Source organism: Mustelus asterias, chromosome 8 (genome assembly GCF_964213995.1).
Source record: "Mustelus asterias chromosome 8, sMusAst1.hap1.1, whole genome shotgun sequence".
NCBI lineage: Eukaryota > Metazoa > Chordata > Chondrichthyes > Carcharhiniformes > Triakidae > Mustelus > Mustelus asterias.
This window is the reverse complement of record NC_135808.1, coordinates 100,101-118,830: the sequence shown is the minus strand read 5'-3', so window position 1 is coordinate 118,830 and position 18,730 is coordinate 100,101. Positions and strand designations below refer to the sequence as shown.

At 53.7% G+C, this 18,730-nt stretch overlaps 1 protein-coding gene across 1 annotated transcript in view; it reads left to right on the top strand.

Annotated features, from left to right (window-relative positions):
* Nucleotides 1–17,639, top strand: part of csnk2b (casein kinase 2, beta polypeptide) — a 296,247-nt gene extending 278,608 nt beyond the window's left edge. Inside the window, exons 5-7 of the mRNA XM_078217235.1 lie at nt 3,779–3,854; nt 8,417–8,606; nt 15,562–17,639. Of these exons, the coding sequence (XP_078073361.1) occupies nt 3,779–3,854; nt 8,417–8,606; nt 15,562–15,652 (357 nt within the window). The 3' untranslated portion in view covers nt 15,653–17,639. The remainder of the gene's footprint in view (nt 1–3,778; nt 3,855–8,416; nt 8,607–15,561) is intronic.
* Nucleotides 17,640–18,730: the final 1,091 nt, after the last annotated feature.

Below are 18,730 nucleotides of genomic sequence, written 5' to 3'. Positions count from 1 at the left end.
CATAGAGGTTTACAGCATGGAAGCAGGCCCTTCGGCCCAACTTGTCCATGCCGCCCCCTTTTTTTAAACCCCTAAGCTAATTCCAGTGTCCGCATTTGGCCCATATCCCTCTATACCAATCTTACCCATGTAACTGTCTAAACGCTTTTAAAAAGACAAAATTGTACCTGCCTCTACTACTACCTCTGGTAGCTCGTTCCAGATACTCTCCACCCTGTGTGTGAAAAAATTGCCCCTCTGGACACTTTTGTATCTCTCCTCTCTCACCTTAAACCTATGCCCTCTAGTTTTAGACTCCCCTACCTTTGGGAAAAGATCTTGACTATCTCGCTGATCTGTGCCCCTCATTATTTTATAGACCTCTATAAGATCACCCCTCAGCCTCCTACGCTCCAGAGAAAAAAGTCCCAGTCTATCCAGCTTCTCCTTATAACTCAAACCATCAAGTCCCAGTAGCATCCTAGTAAATCTTTTCTGCACTCTTTCTAGTTTAATAAATCCTTTCTATAATAGGGTGACTAGAACTGTACACAGTATTCCAAGTGTGGCCTTACCAATGTCTTGTACAACTTCAACAAGACGTCCCAACTCCTGTATTCAATGTTCTGACCGATGAAACCAAGTATGCCGAATGCCTTCTTCACCACTCTGTCCACCTGTGACTCCACTTTCAAGGAGCTATGAACATGTACCCCTCGATCTCTTTGTTCTGTAACTCTCCCCAACGCCATACCATTAACTGAGTAAGTCTTGTCCTGGTTCAATCTACCAAAATGCATCACCTCGCATTTATCTAAATTAAATTCCATCTGCCATTCGTCAGCTCACTGGCCCAATTGATCAAGATCCCGTTGCAATCCAAGATAACTTTCTTCAGTGTCCACTATGCCACCAATCTTAGTGTCAGCTGCAAACTTACTAACCATGCCTCCTATATTCTCATCCAAATCATTAATATAAATGACAAATAACAGTGGGCCCAGAACCGATCCCTGAGGCACACCGCTGGTCACAGGCCTCCAGTTTGAAAAACAACTCTCTACAACCACCCTCTGGCTTCTGTCATCAAGTGATGACATCACTCACCTGAAGAAGGAGCTTGGGGCTCCGAAAGCTTGTGTGGCTTTTGCTACCAAATAAACCTGTTGGACTTTAACCCGGTGTTGTTAAACTTCTTATTCTGTCATCAAGCCAGTTTTCTATCCATTTAGCTACCTCACCTTGGATCCTGTGAGATTTAACTTTATGCAACAACCTACCATGCGGTACCTTGTCAAAGGCCTTGCTAAAGTCCATGTAGACAACATCAACTGCACTGCCCTCATCTACCTCCTTGGTTACCCCTTCAAAAAACTCGAATCAAATTTGTGAGACATGATTTTCCACTCACAAAGCCACGCTGACTGTCCTAAATCAGTCCTTGCGTCTCTAAATGCCTGTAGATCCTGTCTCTCAAAATACCTTCTAACAACTTACCCACCACAGATGTGAGGCTCACCGGGCTGTAGTTCCCAGGCTTTTCCCTGCAGCCCTTTTTAAACAAAGGCACAACATTTGCCACTCTCCAATCTTCAGGCACCTCACTTGTGACTATCGATGATTCAAATATCTCTGCCAGGGGAGCCGCAATTTCCTCCCTAGCCTCTCACAATGTCCTGGGATACACTTCATCAGGTCCTGGGGATTTATCTACCTTGATGCACTTTAAGATTTCTAGCACCACCTTCTCTGTTTTATGTACACTCCTCAAGACATCACTATTTATTTCCCCAAGTTCCCTAACATCCATGCTTTTCTCAACAGTAAATACTGATGAGAAATATCCATTTAGTATCTCGCCCATCTCTTGTGGATCTGCACATAAATGACCTTGTTGATCCTAAGAGGCCCTACTCTCTCCCTAGTTACTCTTTTGGCCTTTATGTATTTGTAGAAGCTCTTTGGATTCTCTTTTGCCTTATCTGCCAAAACAATCTCGTGTCCCCTTTTTGCCCTCCTGATTTCTCTCTTAACTTTACTCCTAAACCCTCTATACTCTTCAAGGGATTCACTTGATCCCAGCTGCCTACCCATGTCCTGTGCCTCCTTCTTCTTGACCAGGGCCTCAATATCCCGAGTCATCCAGGGTTCCACCAGCCTTGCCCTTCACTCTAAAAGGAATGTACTTACCCTGGTTAACACAATTATGAAAGTCTCCCACTTACCAGACGTCCCTTTGCCTTCCCACAGACTCCCCCAATTAACTTTTGACAGTTCCTGCCTGATACCATCAAAATTGGCCTTGCCCCAATTTAGAATTTCAACTTTTGGGCCAGACCTATCATTCTCCGTAGCTATCTTAAAACTAATAGAATTATGGTCACTGGTCCCAAAGTGATCCCTCACTACCACTTCTGTCACCTGCCCTTCCTTATTTCCCAAGAGGAGGTCAAGTTTTCGGGGGGAGAGGGGGTCAGTGTGGTGCAAGCCTGGGTGTTGCACACCCCCATGTTGGAACTGAGCAGTTGCTGGAGGTGGGCCGCGGAGATCGGTCCCTGTCAGTGCAGTGGATTGGGGAATCTAGTTCTGCATGCGCACAGTACACCGATCCTCCTGTACAGCAATCAGCAGCAGTCCCAGACACCACAGCGTGGAATTTACCACCCAGAAACTTTCTATTTAGCCTAACTGCTCTGTGGCACTTATCCACACAAGCCTCCTCGCCATCCCTCCTATACTCCCCTCACCTCCTCTGAAATGCACCAACAGTTCCCTCTGCTAAAGTTCCACATTCTCCCTGCTCTCTGGGTAAAGAAAGCTCCTCTCAAGTTACCTATCGAATCTGTTCGCGACTGTCTTTTGTGTACGAGTCCCGGGATTTGGACACCTACACAAATGGAAACACCTTGTAATGTGTACCCGATTGAAACCTTTCATCATCTTTAAAAAGAGAATTCTATTTGGCCAGCCCCAAACCCTGTCTCGAAGGTGCTGTGGCTCGTGTGTGTAAGAGCGCAGTTCTGGTACCCTCTTGGGAAATCTTTTCTTAGCACGCCAATTCTCAAACTGAATTGAATTTGGCTATTTTTCACCAATGTGCTGGCTGAGGTTGGTATACAATTCTGTGATCTCGGACAACACTCAGACATGGTAACAGATGCACCATAGATATTTGTCCAAACCGTGACTTGTGCGTCTGATTTGATTTGATTTATTATTGTCACATAATACATGTGACAATGATACAGTGAAAACTATTGTTTCTTGCGCACTATACAGACAAAGCATACCATTCATAGAGAAGGAAAGGAGAGGGTGCAGAATGTAGTGTTACAGTCAGAGCTAGGGCATAGAGAAAGATCAACTTAATACGAGGTAGGTCCACTCAAAAGTCTGATGGCAGCAGGGAAGAAGCTGTTCTTGAGTCAGTTCAGACTTTTGTAACTTTTTCCCGACGGAAGAAGGTGGAAGAGAGAATGTCTGAGGTACGTGAGGTCCTCCATTATACTGGCTGCTTTTCTGAGGCAGCGGGAAGTGTAGATGGAATCGATGGCTGCCTTCCCCAGGACTGAAAAGGCAACTTGCACTGAGACACGAGACTCTTTGTCTTTTCGGCTCTTTAATCAGATGGTGGCTGATCTGTACCCCTGACCACCTCGGTTCCTTCCTTACCCCAACAGCAATCTTATCGATCCCCATTTTGAATTGCCCCCTTCCCATTGGTCTCGACAAGCTTTTTAACCGCGAATCGGGACCCGCCTCTTGCTGCACCTAATGCCTCTTCTGTGCTTGTTTTCAGCTGGAGAAGTACCAGCAGGGAGACTTTGGCTACTGCCCTCGAGTGTACTGTGAGAACCAGCCCATGCTTCCTATTGGTAAGTCAACAGCCAGCTGGTGTTTGTGAACCGCGTCCATTCTCGCCCCTTTACAGCCAATAGCGTCGCTGCTGTGCCAACGTGGAGAAGAGTTTACATGCAGAGCGCTCCCGCAAACAGATCAGAGAATCTTCTGTTTTTATTCATTCGTGGGACATGGGTGTCGCTGGGCCAGCATTTATTGCCCATTCCTAGTTGCTGGAGGACAGTTGAGAGTCGACCACATTGCTGTGGCTCTGGAATCACATGTAGGCCAGACCGGGTAAGGACGGCAGATTTCCTTCCCTAAAGAGAGCCAGATGGGTTTTTCCAATAATGATTTCCCGGTCATCAGTAGATTCATAATTCCAGATTTTTTGAAATTGAATTCTGATTGCACAGCCTGCCTCTTCCTGAGGCGGTGAACATTGCCCAGAGTACTGGGCTGGAACCTGCAGCTCTTCATTGCAAAGCAGCCACACTCACTCGGCAGACAGGGTATCCGTCTGAAAGATGACAATGCAGCACTCCCTCAGTGCTGCACTGGGGGTGTCGTCTGAAGCTTTGCTCCCCAGTCTGTGGCTGGATCCGCCACCCCTCTTCCGGGTTCTAGTCCCAGTCCAGAAGCTGAGCCCAGGGTAACAAGACAGACGCTCCAGGGCAGCACTGAGGGAGTGCCACACTGCTGGAGGTGCCTTCCATCGGAAGAGATGCTGATCCGAGGACTCCTGATCTTGGGTGAAAGATTCTGAGAGTCTTGTTGAAAGAAGAATGTGTGCTCTGGTCAATATTGTTAAATCACAAATGCAAATTATCTATTTGATATAGGTTTATGTATGCAAATTGGCTGGCACTTTTCCAACATTCTTCGCAGACGATGTTCCCCGGTGGTACAGTGGTTAGCAGTGCTGCCTCCTGCGGCAGTGCTGCCTCCTGCGGCAGTGCTGCCTCCCGCGGCAGTGCTGCCTCCCACGGCAGTGCTGCCTCCCGCGGCAGTGCTGCCTCCCGCGGCGGTGCTGCCTCCCGCGGCGGTGCTGCCTCCCGCGGCAGTGCTGCCTCCTGCGGCGGTGCTGCCTCCCGCGGCGGTGCTGCCTCCCGCGGCGGTGCTGCCTCCCGCGGCGGTGCTGCCTCCCGCGGCGGTGCTGCCTCCCGCGGCGGTGCTGCCTCCCGCGGCGGTGCTGCCTCCCGCGGCAGTGCTGCCTCCCGCGGCAGTGCTGCCTCCCGCGGCAGTGCTGCCTCCTGCGGCAGTGCTGCCTCCTGCGGCAGTGCTGCCTCCCGCGGCAGTGCTGCCTCCCGCGGCAGTGCTGCCTCCCGCGGCAGTGCTGCCTCCCGCGGCAGTGCTGCCTCCCGCGGCAGTGCTGCCTCCTGCGGCAGTGCTGCCTCCTGCGGCAGTGCTGCCTCCTGCGGCAGTGCTGCCTCCTGCGTCAGTGCTGCCTCCTGCGTCAGTGCTGCCTCCTGCGGCAGTGCTGCCTCCCGCGGCAGTGCTGCCTCCCGCGGCAGTGCTGCCTCCCGCGGCAGTGCTGCCTCCCGCGGCGGTGCTGCCTCCCGCGGCGGTGCTGCCTCCCGCGGCAGTGCTGCCTCCCGCGGCAGTGCTGCCTCCCACGGCAGTGCTGCCTCCCGCGGCGGTGCTGCCTCCCGCGGCGGTGCTGCCTCCCGCGGCGGTGCTGCCTCCCGCGGCAGTGCTGCCTCCCGCGGCAGTGCTGCCTCCCACGGCAGTGCTGCCTCCCGCGGCAGTGCTGCCTCCCGCGGCGGTGCTGCCTCCCGCGGCGGTGCTGCCTCCCGCGGCGGTGCTGCCTCCCGCGGCGGTGCTGCCTCCCGCGGCGGTGCTGCCTCCCGCGGCGGTGCTGCCTCCCGCGGCGGTGCTGCCTCCCGCGGCGGTGCTGCCTCCCGCGGCGGTGCTGCCTCCCGCGGCAGTGCTGCCTCCCGCGGCAGTGCTGCCTCCCGCGGCAGTGCTGCCTCCCGCGGCAGTGCTGCCTCCCGCGGCAGTGCTGCCTCCCGCGGCAGTGCTGCCTCCCGCGGCAGTGCTGCCTCCCGCGGCAGTGCTGCCTCCCGCGGCAGTGCTGCCTCCCGCGGCAGTGCTGCCTCCCGCGGCAGTGCTGCCTCCCGCGGCAGTGCTGCCTCCCGCGGCAGTGCTGCCTCCCGCGGCAGTGCTGCCTCCCGCGGCAGTGCTGCCTCCTGCGGCAGTGCTGCCTCCTGCGGCAGTGCTGCCTCCTGCGGCAGTGCTGCCTCCTGCGGCAGTGCTGCCTCCCGCGGCAGTGCTGCCTCCCGCGGCAGTGCTGCCTCCCGCGGCAGTGCTGCCTCCTGCGGCAGTGCTGCCTCCCGCGGCAGTGCTGCCTCCTGCGGCAGTGCTGCCTCCCGCGGCGGCGCTGCCTCCCGCGGCGGCGCTGCCTCCCACGGACCCAATTCCCGACTTGGATCACTGTCTGTGTGGAGTTTGCACGTTCTCCCCGTGTCTGAGTGGGTTTCTTCCGGGTGCTCCGGTTTCCTCCCACGTCCAAAGATGTGCAGGATAGGGTGGATTGGCCGTGCTAAATTGCCCCTTTGTGTAGGTTAGGTGGATTGGCCAAGGTAAGTACATGGGATTATGAGGATAGGACTGGGTAAGATGCTTTGTCAGAGAGTTAGTGCAGACTCGATGGGTCGAATAGCCTCCTGCGCTGCAGCGATTCTATGATTTCAAAAAGTACTCAAATGCTTGAGTTCACCCTGAGCACATGAAAGGCGCTATATAAATTCAGGCCTTCCTCTGAAAAGCATTTAACGCAAGTTCTACTTGAAGAACCTGGTGTCCAGATCTGCCCAGATCTTCTCCTTTCCCCCTTACCCCCACATCCCCCAGCAACCTCCCCCCCCCCCCCCCCCCCGGGAGTTCCTGGCTACCAGCCTTCTGCACCCCCGTCCCCTATTTTTTTATAAATAGTTTACATGTGGAGCCGACGGCCTGACTGAGACCAGCTAACCACTGAGGTAGGAGCCAGTCTATCTGCGTGCACTTTGCACAAGCGGTGTGTGCAGTCCCGCTGCTTTGCATTTCTCTGTGCCTCGGTTCAGTTCCTCTGTACTGTTCACTGTCACGGTAACAACGCCCAGGCACGGTGGCCCCAGGCATGGAACTCATCACCTGACATAGCAATCGGTTGAGTCACACTTGACAACTTTCTTCACCGGTTAACATGTCAAGAATTCGGAGACTGCTTCCCCAGAACATCGTCTTGTCCCTCTCTGCCCTGCATCGGCCCCGCTCGCCCCCCGTCCCCACTCTCTCCCTGAGAACTAGCGCAGTTATTTGGCATGCCCGGCACCTCAGCTTCACTTCCTGCTTGCATGTACAAAATGTTCTCTTGGCAATATCGAAATCATAGAATCCTTGCAGTGCAGAAGGAGGCCATTCGGCCCATTGAGACCGCAATCCCACCCAGGCCCTATTCCCGTAACCTCTCATATTTACCCTGCTAATCCCCCTGATAGTAAAGGACAATTTAGCATGGCCAATCAACCTAATCTGCATATCTTTGGAGTGTGGGAGGAAACCGGAGCACCCGGAGGAAACCCACGCAGACACTGGGAGAACATTCAAACTCCGCACAGACAGTGACCCGAGGCTGGAATTGAACCCGGGTCCCTGGAGCTGTGAGGCAGCAGTGCTAACCACTGTGCCGCCCAAAAATCTTTGGAAGAAAGCTCATCTAACGGGGCGGCACGGTAGCACAGTGGTTAGCACTGCTGCTTCACAGCTCCAGAGACCTGGGTTTGATTCCCGGCTTGGGTCACTGTCTGTGTGAAGTTTGCACATTCTCCTTGTGTTTACGTGGGTTTCCTCCGGGTGCTCCGGTTTCCTCCCACAGTCCAAAGATGTGCGGGTTAGGTTGATTGGCTATGCTAAAATTGCCCCTTAGTGTCCTGAGATGGGTAGGTTAGAGGGATTAGTGGGTAAATATGTAGGGATTTTGGGGTAGGGCCTGGGTGGGATTGTGGTCGGTGCAGACTCGATGGGCCAATTGGCCTCTTTCTGTGCTGGAGGGATTCTATAAACAATGCCTTTTGATGATTTTGCCTAAACTGTACTTAAAAGCTAAATGTTGGCGGTGGTTGTGTGGGTGGGAGGGTGGAAAGTGGAGTAGTGTGTGATGGTGATTGTGAGCTGAGGTAATCAGTGAGCGAATCGAGGGTGATGGAGATGAGGCGGGAAAGTGGGAGTTGAGGATTGTTGCATCAGATCAGTCACAATCTCATTGACTGGAGGGACAGGCTCGATGGGCCGAATGGCTCCTGCGCTTTATGGTCGGATGGAACTGCGGAGGGGGTGATGGGCTTTAAGTGAGGAAGGGGCAGCTGCAGCGAGGGAAGGCCTGCGATGGGGTGGAATTTCAGAGCCCTCCGAAAAGGGGTGACCCCTCCAGGGGCAACCGGAGTGGTCAGTGCGGCATGAAAATCCAGAAGTGGCTGGGACAGGTAAAGCTGCTGTCTGGAAGCAAAATGGGTGAAACTGGCAAAGAAATGGAGCAGAGACTGTGATCTGAAATTGTTGAACTCAGTCACGGAGCTGGGGTTTTACCTCTTCCCCTCTCTCCCCCCTCCACCAGGTCTGTCTGATATTCCCGGAGAGGCCATGGTAAAGCTGTATTGCCCCAAGTGCATGGACGTGTACACACCCAAGTCTTCACGGCATCACCACACAGATGGAGCTTACTTTGGCACAGGCTTCCCCCACATGCTGTTTATGGTGCACCCAGAATACAGACCCAAGAGGCCAGCTAACCAGTTTGTTCCCAGGTAAGAGGAGGGTGTGTTTTGAGGGGGGGGGGGGCGGGGGGGGCTGCCTTGCGCACAGTAACAGGTGTGTGACTGTGGGGCACTCACTTGGAAACTCGGCAGAGTGGGATGACTTCCATTTTTTTCTCTCCCTCTCTCTCCCTCTCTCTCTCCCCTCTCTCTCTCTCTCTCTCTCCCTCTCTCTCTCCCTCTCTCTCTCCCTCTCTCTCTCCCTCTCTCTCTCCCTCTCCCCCTCCCCCTCCCCCTCCCCCTCCCCCTCCCCCTCCCCCTCCCCCTCCCCCTCCCCTCTCTCTCTCTCCCTCTCTCTCTCCCTCTCTCTCTCCCTCTCTCTCTCTCCCTCTCTCTCCCTCTCTCTCCCTCTCTCTCCCTCTCTCTCCCTCTCTCTCCCTCTCTCTCCCTCTCTCTCCCTCTCTCTCCCCCTCTCCCTCCCCCTCTCTCTCTCTCTCCCTCCCCCTCTCTCCCTCCCTCTCTCTCTCCCTCTCTCCCTCCCCCACCCTCCTCTCCCCCATCCCCCACATTCTCTATTAACCGCCAATTACAGAAGGGTCTGCATTTGATGCAATGCTGAAAGAAAATGTTTTCAATTTCCACAAACAGTCAGTGTAATGTGGATAAATGTGAGGTTATCCACTTTGTAGCAATAATAGGAAGACAGATTATTACTTGAATGGGTGTAAATTGAGAGAGGTGGATACTCAGCGAGACCTTGGGGTCCTCGTGCATCAGTCGCTGAGAGTCAGCGCGCAGGTACAGCAGGGAGTAAAGAAGGTATGTTAGCCTTCATAGTGAGAGGATTTGAGTATAGGGATAGGGATGTTTTACTGTAATTGTACAGGGTGTTGGTGAGGCCACACCTGGAGTATTGTGTGCAGTTTTGGTCTCCTTATCTGAGGAAGGATGTCCTTGCTATAGAGGGAGCGCAGCGAAGGTTTACCAGGCTGATTCCTGGGGTGGCAGATCTGTCATATGAAGTGAGATTAAATTGGTTAGGATTATATTCACTGGAGTTTAGAAGAGTGAGAGGGGATCTCATAGAAATTTATAAAATTCTAACAGGGTTAGACAGAGTAGATTCAGGAAGAATGTTCCGGATGGTGGGGGAGTCCAGAACTAGGGGTCATAGTTTGAGGATAAGGGATAAACCTTTTAGAACTGAGGTGAGGAGAAATTTCTTCACCCAGAGGGTGGTGAATGTGTGGAATTCACTCCCACAGAAAGTAGTTGAGGCCAAAACGTTGTCTGATTTCAGGAAGAAATTAGATTTCGCTCTTGGGGCTGAAGGGGTCGAGGGATATGGGGGGGGAGGGGAGGGGGGATCAGGATATTGAATTTGATGATCAGCCATGATCAAAATGAACGGTGGAGCAGGCTCGAAGGGCTGAATGGCCTCCTCCTGCTTCTAGTTTCTGTTTCAATGACTCCCCCGCCCCAAACGCCATTGCATTCTCATTGTGTCCGCGCACACGAACATTTTACCCCAAGGGGGTGACTGAGTGTCAATCTGGGTGTGGGGGGGGCGGCGGTGGAGGGGGGAGATGGGCTGCAGCGAAAGTTGGGATAATCCCACTGGCTGTAAGGGCTGGGGCTCCTGAAGTAGGTGGAATGTGGAACACACTGTGGTGAATCATCCAAGTACCCTTTCAATGGGAATGCAGCCAAGCATGCGAGGGAGGAGGGAGTATCGCATCAATACAGGGAGGGTTCGGTGGGAGGATTGTATTGAGCCCTGGCATTGTCTACTCCTCCCCAGTGAGCTGTTTATGTGCTGTAAGTATCAGGGCTACGAGTCTGCAGAGAGCTGGCACAGCACATGTGGTGTGTACCCTGATCGAAAGGGACTGCAGCCACTTTGCCTCTTGGAAAAGCCGGTGCGATTGGAGAATGAGGGATTCAGGGGTGGGACGGGCGCTCTGGTGGGATGACCCTATCCCCTCCCCGTTTTTTATTTTGTTTCTGCTAAGCGGACCAGACTACTGGGCTGAAAACATCCTCTCTCTGTCCCCAAGCCTCGCAGGCGAAGTGGCTTTTCCACAGTTCAGGCCAGTGAGCCCTGGGGTCTGAAGCAGGAGACTGTCGCAAAGGTGCAGTGAGAGCCACTGTTCAGCAGGTTAGTCTTGAGGAGGCTCCACAATGGGGCCGTGAGGCCGATAACCTGACCGTGGGGAGTGCTGGACCCTGGGCGCCCGACACTGGAAGGTGTCCTGGTCCCCAATGCTGAACCAGATTGTTGATTGACGTAGGAACAGTGGAGACCCTTCAGCCCTTTATCTGACCCCCTCTGTTCATCAAATCCTGCCGACCTAACCCTCAGTTACCAAACGGGAAATCTTACCTCACAAAAGTCTTCTCATTCTTGGTAACTCCCAGCTTTATGTTTCATAGAACGATAGATTCCAATGCAGAAGGAGGCCATTTCAGCCCATCGAGTCCTGCAACCAACTCTCTGACAGAGATCCTACATGCCCCATCCCCGTAACCCCACTTAATTTACCCACTAATCCCCCTAACCTACACATCTTTGACTATTTTATTTCATTCCCTCATGGGATGTGGGCATCACTGGCAGGACTGACATTTATTCCCTGCCCCGAGGTTGCCACAAGCTGAGCTGAAGAGCTTGTGACCATTTTCCAGAGAGTGGGGTTCAGAGGTGACCCCACACACACACCACACACACACACAACACACACGCTGCAGAGAGTCTGGAGTCACGTGTAGGCCACAGCCTTCCCAGAGGGAGCTAGATTATTCTGTGACGGTCGACGATGGTTTCCAGGTCCCCGTTACTGAGACTAGCTTTCAATCCCAGATTTTATTCATTGAATTTAAATTCCCCCAGCTTCTGTAGTGGGATTTGAACCCATGTCCCCCAGAGACTTCGCCCTGGGCCCCTGGTTGCTCAGGACATTACCACTAATGTGCCAGAGTGCTTCCTGATTTTATTCCCCCCCCCCCACAAGTTTGAAGATCATGTCCCCTTGTTCTGGTTCTTCCCCCCCCCTCCCCCACTTTGTTACCCCATGAAATGCTTTCAATGTTTCAAACACCTCCTTCAGGTCACCCCTCTCCCCTCCATATTTGAGGGACCAGAGACCTTTCACCTCTGGTCCAATTACACCTGGAGTGCTGTGAGCAATGCCGTGCACCAGACTCGAGGGCGGATATCATTCATTCGTTAATGTGGGTATCCCACATTGGCAAGGACCATATTTATTACCCGTCTCATGTTGCCCCTTGAACTGTCTCTCGCTTGGCCATTTCGGAGGGACAGTTAAGAGTCACCCACATTGCTGTGGCTCTGGAGTAGAGTCTGGAGCCACCAACCTGGTAAGGATGGCACATTTTCCTCTCTGAAGGATGTTGGTGAATTAGATGTTTCTGTCGACAATCGGCAATAGTTTTTGTAGAATCATAGAATTCCTACAGTGCAGAAAGAGGCCATTCGGCCCATCGAGTCTGCACCGACCACAATCCACCCAGGCCCTATTCCCGTAAACCCACAATATTTACCCTGTTAATCCCCCTGACCCTAGGGGCAATTTAGCACGGCCAATCCGCCTAACCGGCACACCTTTGGACTTTCATGGGCATCATTAGACTTTTAATTCCTGATTTTATACAAACTCAACATCTGCCACGGTGGGATTCGAACCCGGATCCCCAGAGCACCATCCTGGCTCTCTAGATTAGAAAGGGTACCTGAGTATCCTGGGACGGACATGGACAAGATGGACCGAATGGCCTCCTGTGCTGTAACTTTCCTGTGGTTGTATTTGCAGCTGGATATGGTTTAAGTTAACTTTGACCATTTGATGTTTGGACCTTTATGAAGGAGAATGCTTTGCAACTGATCGAGTTGGATTATATAATTGGTGGAGAGGCAGCCAGTTAGGGTGGATCGGAAAATGCCTGGAACAAATAATTACAGAGTGAAACTTCACTCTGCCACTTCCTATAGCTTTGCTGATGCACCTCCATCCACAGCTGTGAAACTCTACAGCTATCCAAATATTCTGTCTCAACTCCCCCAGGATTCCCCCTCTCTGCAGCGCTGTAATATCCTTATCAATTCCCCCTTCCCCATCCCTTTCACTTTTTCCTCCACTTCCCTGCACACCTCGATTCCTGGAATATTTAATAACCAGTCCTACCAGATCTCAGTTCTCACTCAGCGCATTTCCATGTGTTTACCTGTAACTCACTATAAACTTGTTTACTGTGCATGCGCAATTAGCCAAAATTAGACTTTTCAACACTCCCATTACCCTGTCCCCACTCGTGTGATGAGCATGTTCGTTGCCACTTGACAGTGTCGGGCAAAACGCTGTCCAGGTCTTGCAGTGCGATGTTGGCACAGGTTATCCTGGGGTCTGAAGGAAATGGGACTGAATACAGAGCAGTCGTCAGCGGACACCCCCACTCCTGTGGGGGGGGTGCAGAGTGTGAGGGGGGGTGCAGAGTGTGAGGGGGGGTTGCAGAGTGTGAGGGGGGGGGTGCAGAGTGTGAGGGGGGGGGTGCAGAGTGTGAGGGGGGGGGTGCAGAGTGTGAGGGGGGGGGTGCAGAGTGTGAGGGGGGGGTGCAGAGTGTGAGGGGGGGGTGCAGAGTGTGAGGGGGGGGTGCAGAGTGTGAGGGGGGGTGCAGAGTGTGAGGGGGGGTGCAGAGTGGTGAGGGGGGGTGGCAGAGTGTGAGGGGGGGGTGCAGAGTGTGAGGGGGGGGGGTGCAGAGTGTGAGGGGGGTGCAGAGTGCAGGGGGGGCGCAGAGTTGCGAGGGGGGGGCGCAGAGTGCGAGGGGGGGGCGCAGAGTGCGAGGGGGGGGCGCAGAGTGCGAGGGGGGGCGCAGAGTGCGAGGGGGGGCGCAGAGTGCGAGGGGGGGGCGCAGAGTGCGAGGGGGGGGCGCAGAGTGCGAGGGGGGGGCGCCAGAGTGCGAGGGGGGGGCGCAGAGTGCGAGGGGGGGCGCAGAGGTGCGAGGGGGGGGCGCAGAAGTGCGAGGGGGGGGCGCAGAGTGCGAGGGGGGGGCGCAGAGTGCGAGGGGGGGGCGCAGAGTGCGGGGGGAGTGCGAGGGGGGGCGCAGAGTGCGAGGGGGGGGCGCAGAGTGCGAGGGGGGGGCGCAGAGGTGCGAGGGGGGGCGCAGAGTGCGAGGGGGGGGCGCAGAGTGCGAGGGGGGGCGGCAGAGTGCGAGGGGGGGCGCAGAGTGGAGAGGGGGGGGGCGCAGAGTGCGAGGGGGGGGCGCAGAGTGCGAGGGGGGGCGCAGAGTGCGAGGGGGGGGCGCAGAGTGCGAGGGGGGGGCGCAGAGTGCGAGGGGGGGGCGCAGAGTGCGAGGGGGGGGCGCAGAGTGCGAGGGGGGGGCGCAGAGTGCGAGGGGGGGGCGCAGAGTGCGAGGGGGGGCGCAGAGTGCGAGGGGGGGGCGCAGAGTGCGAGGGGGGGCGCAGAGTGCGAGGGGGGGGCGCAGAGTGCGAGGGGGGGGCGCAGAGTGCGAGGGGGGGGCGCAGAGTGCGAGGGGGGGGCAGGGGGGGGGGGGGGGGGGCACATACATGAGCCTTTTCAAAGACAACCAGAGATGTTGGTCAGGCAGGTTCTATTGAAGGGGAAATGGCGCGTCCTCCCATGGCTGGTGATTCTCGAAGGAGACAGCACACGGAATAAAGGGCCAGCCAGTGGGGACCCAGACGAGGAGGAATTTCCTCACTCAAGCTGGTTAATCTTGGGAATTTTCTACCCCAGAGCGCTGTGGAAGCTCAGTCTCTTGAGTCGGTTAGGATTATATTCACTGGAGTTTAGAAGAGTGAGAGAGGATCTCATAGAAACTTATAAAATTCTAACAGGATTAGACAGGGTAGATTCAGAAAGAATGTTCCCGATGGTGGGGGAGACTAGAACTCGGGGTTATAGTTTGAGGATAAGGGGTAAACCTTTTAGAACTGAGGTGAGGAGAAATTTCTTCACCCAGAGGGTGGTGAATGTGTGGAATTCACTCCCACAAAAAGTAGTTGAGTCCAAAACGTTGTGTGATTTCAAGAAGAAATTAGATTTCGCTCTTGGGGCTGAAGGGATCGAGGGATATGGGGGGAAAGGGGGGGATCAGGATATTGAATTCGATGATCAGCCATGATCAGAATGAACGGTGGAGCAGGCTGGAAGGGCCGAATGGCCTCCTCCTGCTTCTGGTTTCTTATGTTGAAGACAGAGATCGATAGATTTCAGAATGTTAATGACATTGAATGGTATGGGATAGCGTGAGGAAGTGGGACCTCGAGGTGAGTGGCAGAGCAGGCTCCAAGGACCGAGTGGCCGACTCCTCTGGTGTGGACTTGTTGATTTTGTATTTAAACAACAAGGCCGTTTATGCTGAACCTTCACAGAGCGCTGGTCAGAAGCTGAAGCTAATTCTGCTCATCTGGCAGGGACTCCCAGCTGATGCAGAGGAGATCCACTGCCCAGCTGCCGAAGGACACAAAATAAAGAATGCTGGACAATCTATTTAGGGGGGATTTGAGGAAAACCCTTTTACCCAGAGGGTGGTGAGGGTCTGGAATGCGCTGCCTGGGAGGGTGGTGGAGGCGGGATGCCTCACATCCTGTAAAAAGTACCTGGATGAGCACTTGGAACGTCATAACATTCAAGGCTGTGGACCAAGTGCTGGCAAGTGGGATTGGGTGGGAGGTCAGGTGCTTCTAATGTGTCGGTGCGGACTCGATGGGCTGAATGGCCTCTTCTGCACTGTAGTATTCTGTGAATTGGGATAAACACTTGGAATGGTAACTTGGGGGAGGGGGGGGGGTTTGGGAGAGTGGGTAGACAGATGGGCCAAATGGCTGCCATGATCAGAATGAATGGCGGACTCGGCTCGAGGGGCCAAATGGCCTCATCTTCTATGTTTGTATGCTGATGCAGTGCTGTCTGATGTGAAACTGGTTCCTGCAACCTCTCTGACATCCCCCCCTCTCTCTCTCTCTCAGGCTGTACGGCTTCAAGATTCACCCCATGGCTTATCAACTCCAGCTCCAGGCTGCAAGCAACTTCAAGAGCCCCGTCAAGACTATTCGCTAAAAGCAAAATTGGCAACACCTCCGACTGCCCGCGTTCCACACCGTGCGTCGTCCACTGGAACCCCGTGCGCCACAAGGCTGTAGATGGTGTCCACTCTAAACAAAAAGAAACTGACCCCCACCACCCACCAGCAGCGCTCCCCTCCCCACACATCCCGTAAAACTTTATACTTCCCCTCCCCCACCGCGGCCCACCCCACCGCCCGCCAAACCTTGTGTCCCATTCAGAGTCATGAACTGAAGTTGCTGCCAATGGATTTCTTACAGTGAAAAAAATACTTAAGAAAACATTTTGTCAAAAGAAAATTGCATGTGTGTGTGTGTTTGCGTGTGTGTGTGTTTGCGTGTGTGTGTTTGCGTGTGTGTGTGTTTGCGTGTGTGTGTGTTTGCGTGTGTGTGTGTTTGCGTGTGTGTGTGTTTGCGTGTGTGTGTGTTTGCATGTGTGTGTGTTTGCATGTGTGTGTGTTTGCGTGTGTGTGTTTGCGTGTGTGTGTTTGCGTGTGTGTGTGTGTTTGCGTGTGTGTGTGTGTTTGCGTGTGTGTGTGTGTTTGCGTGTGTGTGTGTGTTTGCGTGTGTGTGTGTGTTTGCGTGTGTGTGTGTGTTTGCGTGTGTGTGTGTGTTTGCGTGTGTGTGTGTGTTTGCGTGTGTGTGTGTGTTTGCGTGTGTGTGTGTGTTTGCGTGTGTGTGTGTGTTTGCGTGTGTGTGTGTTTGCGTGTGTGTGTGTTTGCGTGTGTGTGTGTGTTTGCGTGTGTGTGTGTGTTTGTGTGTGTGTGTTTGCGTGTGTGTGTGTGTTTGCGTGTGTGTGTGTTTGCGTGTGTGTGTGTTTGCGTGTGTGTGTGTGTTTGCGTGTGTGTGTGTGTTTGCGTGTGTGTGTGTGTTTGCGTGTGTGTGTGTGTTTGCGTGTGTGTGTGTGTTTGCGTGTGTGTGTGTGTTTGCGTGTGTGTTTGCGTGTGTGTGTGTGTGTTTGCGTGTGTGTTTGCGTGCGTGTGTGTGTGTGTTTGCGTGCGTGTGTGTGTATGTCAGCCGGGGTATTACCTATTCATTTCCAAACCGAGGTTGTGTCTGTCTCTCTGGCCCACAGTCACGAGTTGTTTCGAGTTGGCCTCCAGGCTGGTGTCTTGTCTTCTCCCTGTCCCGAGTTAGCGTGTGTGTGTGTGTGTGTGGTCGTTTCTCCTGCCCCCCGATCTCGCTGGAGTGTGACGGCGCAAAGGAAGCATTCTTGACGAATTCTGACAAGCTAACGTGTCATTCCTCCCTCCAGGAAGGTATAATCTGGGATATGTTCTGGCTGTAGGCCCCCATTGAACTATCCATCGCCAAGATTGGTGCTCACCCCCTCTGGCTGTCTCTGTAGGGTGGAGGGAGAGGTGGATGGGGCAACGGTGGGCACTTAATGTTGCAGAGTTAACGGCTTCACCACATTTTATGGTGTGGCCCTCAAGGTGCCACTTTTCTATAACCTGTTGGTACCAATGCAACATTGCCCAAGTGACGTAACTGCTTGCAGGAGGGGTGGGGAGTGAGGTGGGTGGGAGTTGTTGTCGAGGCCTATTTTGTTTTCTGGAGTGTGAGTATTTCCTGAGCTGCCCTGTTGCAGCCTCTCAGTCGCCCGCCGCGTTCTGTATAAATGATAAACCTCGGCGTGTGCATTTGATGATGGCAAGTAATTCTTGAAGAAATCCTTTATCATTCACTTCAGAAACCAGACCCCATCCTGTCATTGAAGGAGTGTAACATTATTCATCGCCTGGCCAGGAGTGTGACGCAGGGGAGGGGAGGGGGTGTTAGATCCCGTGAATCACTTTCTTCACTTTTTTCTTTTGTCTACTCCACGTACGTTTGAGGTCATTGGCTGTATTGTATGTATTGTATAAAGGATGTTGACTTGGTCGAAGCTGCCCTGTGTTAAGTTTTTAAAAGAGACATGTTTAATGGGTTTAGGGATTGTTACTAATGTTTATTTCTGAATAAACGCAGACTTGAAGAAGTGTTTGAGTCTGCTGTTCCTGCCCCACTGTTTCCCCCCCCCCCCCCCCACTGCCCGCCGGAACATCGCGAGACGATCAGAGGAGTAGCGTTGTAGGGCACAGGTCCGACAGAATCACTTAAGGGACTCGGTCACCTTTCTTAGCGCGCCACCATAAGGGGGGGTCATCTGGAAAGTAGGAGAGACAGGTGGGGAGGGGGCCAACGGAGTACTTGAGACCTCGCTAGCTGGAGGCGTGGCTGCCAGTGGCAGAGTGGGTGATGTGGGGGGGAAACGTGTACATGGGCCCACGCAACTTTCAACAGAAAGGAGCAGGATTCCCAGCCAGGTCGGTCAGTGGGTGCACTGCACAAGATGGTGACTAAAATGGAAAACTTTTCAGGATATATAAAGCCAGGTGGGGGAACATTCACCACCTGTACTGCAGGAAGTCCAAAGATGTGCGGGTTAGGTGGATTGGTCATGCTAAATTGACCCTTGTATTGGGGGGATTAGCAGGGTAATTATGTGGGGTTATGGGAATAGGGCCTGGGTGGGATTGTGGTTGGTGCAGACTCGATGGGCCGAATGGCCTCCTCCTGCACTGCAAGGATTGCATGAAAGAGGGCCTCCAGTTTGCAGCCAGCAAGCCTACATGCAGGGCACTGTGACACCGAGTAGATAATCCATTGCTGTGCAGTTGACTTGCAGGAGGAATGTTGACCAGGTCATTAGGGGTAAGGTGGTGAAGAAGGCGTACAGCATGCTTGCCTTCATCGGTCGGAGTATAGAGTATAAAAATTGGCAAGTCATATTGCAGCTGTTTAGAACTTTAGTTAGGCCACGTTTGGAATGTTTTGTACAATTCTGGTCGCCACACTACCAGAAGGATGTGGAGACTTTGGAGAGAATACAGAAAAGGTTTACCAGGATGTTGCCTGGTTTGGAGGATCTTGGCTACGAGGAGAGACTGGACAAACTTGTTTTCGCTTGAACATCGGAGGCTGAAAGGCAACATAAAGAAAGAACCTGGGCCCAGCCAAACGAGCTATTAACAGATTCCGGCAACAGGCAACCGAGGGGGTCATCGAGCCCGACTGTCCGTCCCTCTAC